A 4,743-nucleotide genomic window follows, 5' to 3' on the forward strand; every position below is an offset into this window, starting at 1 on the left:
TATATATATATATATATATATATATATATATATATATATATATATATATATATATATTTGACAAAACAAGAATATTGGGAAATTTTTTTTCTATGGTATATATATATTTTCTAATGTCCATTAAAATATGTTGAAGTCTGTGGACATTTACTCATAACTCCCATGTTTTAATGTCCATTCACTTGTGGTGGCTTATTGAAAACGTCCCCGCCTGGTGATCTGCCTTACTGAGGTTCGAGTCTCGCTCAAGTTCATTAGTTTCTTGTAGTGTCTGCGATCTCAACATCCTTGTGAGCTTAGGATGGGGCGTTTTGGGTAGCTTATAGATCTACCTGGCAAGTCATCAGTAGCCATTGCCTGGCCGTCCCTGGGGTGGAGTGGGGGCATCGGCGCTGATCATATATATATATATATATATATATATATATATATATATATATGTATGTATATATATATATTTATATATATTTATATATATACATATATTTATATATATATATATATATATATATATATATATATATATATATATATATTTATATATATACATACATATATATATACACATATATCGATATATAAATATATATATGCGTGTGTGTGTATATGTGTGTGTGTGTGTGTGTGTGTGTGTGTGTATGTGTGTGTGTGTTCAGTCTTCAGGGGATGTCACTGTCTCTTATCTCTGCCATTCACGAGTCACTTTCAAGATCCAGGAGAAATATAAATATTGTTAAGAACACTCACTGTCATTTCAATGCTTTAATGCAATATGATTAAGTGGAAATTCCTTTCGTATTTTGTTTTATGTTCTATAAAGAGATTAGTTCACCAAACGTTCTGCTGGGCTCTACAAGGCACGAGAAGAGGTGTAAGACCCAGGCCTACATGGCTCAGGACCATGAAGCGTGAAGTAAGAGATGAAGAATGGAGAATTATTGATTTAAAAGCTCAAGATAGAGACGACTGGTGAAATTTAACTGAGGCTCTTTGCATCAATTGGCGTAGGAGGATATGATGATGATGATTATTGTATAAAAGTTTATGTGATAATACTGGTTATATAATTAGTATTGTGGAATAATTAAGGGATCATAACATGTTGTTGGGGATAGTTATTAATGTTTATTCTAATGTCGTTAATGTTGATGTAGATTATTGATATATATTCTTCAACTCGGCTGCTTTCATTATGTCGTATCGGGGTAGTGCATTAGTTACTATCTTTCTTTTCCAGTTGGAGATGGATTATTATTATCATTATTATTATTATTATTGTTGTTGTTGTTGTTATTATTATTATTATTATTATTATTATTATTATTATTATTTAATTTTCCTCCACCTCTTTTCCTGCTTGAGATTTTCAAAATTATCATCTTGATGATTATATTGGTATAAATTTGTCTAATTCTCTTTTCCATTTTTAGGTTATTATTATTATAAATATTATTTTTATTATTATTATTATTATTATTATTATTATTATTATTAGTCAACCCCCTTCTGCTAACCAGTTGGACAGTATTATTATTATTATTCGTCTTCCCCCTATTTCCATCCATTTGAAGATGAATTATTATTATCATTATTATTATTATTATTATTATTATTATTATTTTTCATTATTAGGGTTTTTTATTTTAATTTTATTTTATTATTATATTAATATTTTTATTATTATTGTTATTATTATTATTATTATTATTATTATTATTATTGTTATTGTTAATATTATTTTCATTGTTTTCATTATTATTACCATTATTATTATTATTAGTAGTAGTAGTAGTAGTATTATGATTATTATTATTATTATTATTATTATTATTATTATTATTATCATCGTCATCATTATTATCATCATATCATCATTAATATCATTCCCCTTCCCCGTTCCCCAGTTGGAGGTTGACGGCGAAGGTGATGGCGGTGGATCGAAAGCTCTGTTCCTGGAGAAGGTGCGTCAGAGCAACGCAGCCTGCCAGTCGGGGGACTTCGAGACGGCCGTGGCACTCTACACGGAGGCCATAGCCCTCGACCCCCACAATCACATCCTCTACTCCAACCGCTCGGCCGCCCACATCAAGCTCGCCAAGTTCGCCCACGCCCTCCAGGATGCCACCAAGGCGCGTGAACTCAACCCCAAGTGGCCTAAGGTAAGGAGATTTATGGAATTGTGGTATAGGGGATTTATGAACTTTTTCTATAGAGGATTTATGAGGGGATTTATAAAATTGTGCTATAGGGGATTTATGAACTTTTCCTATGTAGGATTTATGAAAATATCCTATAGGGGATTTATGAACTTTTGCTGTAGAGGATTTATGAAATTGTGCTATATAGGATTCGTGGACTTTTGCTATAGAAGATTTATGAAATTTTGCTATATAGGATTCGTGGAATTTTGCCATGCAGGATTTATGAAATTTTGCTATTGAGGATTTATGAGATTGTGCTATAGGGGATTTATGAACTTTTGCTGTAGAGGATTTATGAAATTGTGTTATATAGGATTCGTGGACTTTTGCTTTAGAGGATTTGTGAACACTTGCTGTAGAGGATTTATGAAATTGTTCTATATAGGATTCGTGGACTTTTGCTATAGAGGATTTATGATCTTTTGCTGTGGAGAATTTATAAAATTGTGCTATAGGGGATTTCTGAACTTTTGCTATATAGGATTTATGAAATTGTGCTATAGGGGATTTATGAAATTTTGCTATATAGGATTCGTGGAATTTTGCCATGTAGGATTTATGAAATTTTGCTATTGAGGATTTATGAACATTTGCTGTAGAGGGTTTATGAAATTTTGCTATATAGGATTTATGAAATTGTGCTATGGGGGATTTATGAAATTTTGTTATATAGGATTCGTGGACTTTTGTTATAGAGGATTTGTGAAATTTTGCTATTGGGGATTTATGATCTTTTGCTATATAGGATTTATGAAATTGTGCTATGGGGGATTTATGAAATTTTGCTATATAAGATTCGTGGACTTTTGTTATAGAGGATTTATGAAATTTTGCTATTGGGGATTTATGAACTTTTGCTGTAGAGGATTTATGAAACTGTGCTGTAGAGGATTTATGAAATTGTGCTAATATGGACTTGTGCTAAATAGTATTAAAGAACTTTTGTTATAGAGGATTTATGGAACTTTGCTGTAGAGGATTTATGAAATTGTGCTATAGGGGATTTATGAACCTTTGGTTTTATGAACTTGTGGTAAATAGGATTTAAGAGCTTGTGCTATTTAAGATTCATGAACATGTTCTAAATCGGATTTAAGAACTTGCTCTATATAGGAATTATGAAATAGTGCTATATAGGATTTATTAGCTTGTGCTGCATAGGATATAGGAACTCTTCCTATATAGGATTTATTAAATTGCGCTATATAACCCTTCGACGGTGACTGTGTGGCCATGCAGCGCCGTCTCTGGTGCTATATAGGATTTATTAGCTTGTGCTGCTTAGGATATAGGAACTCTTCCTATATAGGATTTATTAAATTGCGCTATGTAACCTTTCGACGGTGCCTGTGTGGCCATGCAGCGCCGTCTCTGGTGCTATATAGGATTTATTAACTAATCCTCTGTAGGATCTATGTACTTTAGCTATTATGAAATTGTGCTGCATAGGATATAGGAATTCTTGCTATATAGGATTTATGAAACTGTGCTATATAACCCTCCGATGGGGCCTGTGAGGCCATGCCATTCAACATCTCTAGATGCTTTTTTTTTTTTTTTTTTTTTTTTTTTTTTTTTTTTTTTTTTCTGTGTTTGGCATTGACGGCGCCACACTAGTTACTCTACCTATCTCAGTTTATGTAATTTTTTATCAAGAAAGCTAACGCCGCTAGTTCCATTTTGATCAAGATCCACCTTGGGTGTCTACGGGCCCCATATTTACAGGACCCCCTAGAACTGTATTCAATGATAATGATACAATTGCAATGAAACTCGGTATAGAGATGTACTTAGAGAAAATTTAATGTTTGGCTTCGACGGCGCCCCACAGTTGTCACTACGTATCTCCGAGGGAGTTTTTTATTTTTTATTTTTTATTTTTTTATTTTTTTATTTATTTATTAATTTTTTTTTCATTGTTATTCTACCCAATCTCTTGAGAAGGTCTCCAAAGTCTCGATTCTTTATCTCTCGACTGCTTGATTGATTCTTAAGTTCTCATAACCTAATGGTTATGTCACACTTTAGCCGTCTTATTTAGCGAAGGTGTTCCCCAAGGTTGCTTTTTTTTTCCTTTTCTAATTATTTTTCTCTATGTTTTCTCCCCCTAAAGTAATTGTGAAGGCTCTTTGTGAAGTCACGTGTGGGATCTTGCCTGGCTGTTTTCAATTGTTCTTGGAGAATTATTGTTTTGATTTTTCTTTTTGTTTTCTTGATTTGTCATGTGTATATATATATATATATATATATATGTATATATATATATATATATATATATATATATATATACATACACGCACATTAGAATAAAAAAGTTTTCATATATATTTGATAGGTAAAATAACCTTCAATTTATGAAGAAAAAATAAATATTTATATTGAGCTTTGGAAGGGACCATCTCCCTTCCTCTTCAGAAAACAAATGTTTTCTGAAGAAGGGAGATGGTCCCTTCAAAAGCTTAAAATTAATTTCTTTATTCATAAATTGAGGGTTTGATGTATCTGTTATCTATATGTATATATATGAATGAAATGTATGTGT

At 31.7% G+C, this 4,743-nt stretch overlaps 1 protein-coding gene across 1 annotated transcript in view; it reads left to right on the top strand.

Annotated features, from left to right (window-relative positions):
- Window positions 1–4,743, top strand: part of LOC137651137 (uncharacterized) — a 38,008-nt gene that overhangs the window by 21,459 nt on the left and 11,806 nt on the right. The window contains exon 2 of the mRNA XM_068384274.1: window positions 1,905–2,159. Coding sequence (XP_068240375.1) covers window positions 1,905–2,159 — 255 coding nt within the window. The remainder of the gene's footprint in view (window positions 1–1,904; window positions 2,160–4,743) is intronic.

The sequence above is a fragment of the Palaemon carinicauda genome, chromosome 12, assembly GCF_036898095.1.
Source record: "Palaemon carinicauda isolate YSFRI2023 chromosome 12, ASM3689809v2, whole genome shotgun sequence".
NCBI classification, from domain to species: Eukaryota; Metazoa; Arthropoda; class Malacostraca; order Decapoda; family Palaemonidae; genus Palaemon; species Palaemon carinicauda.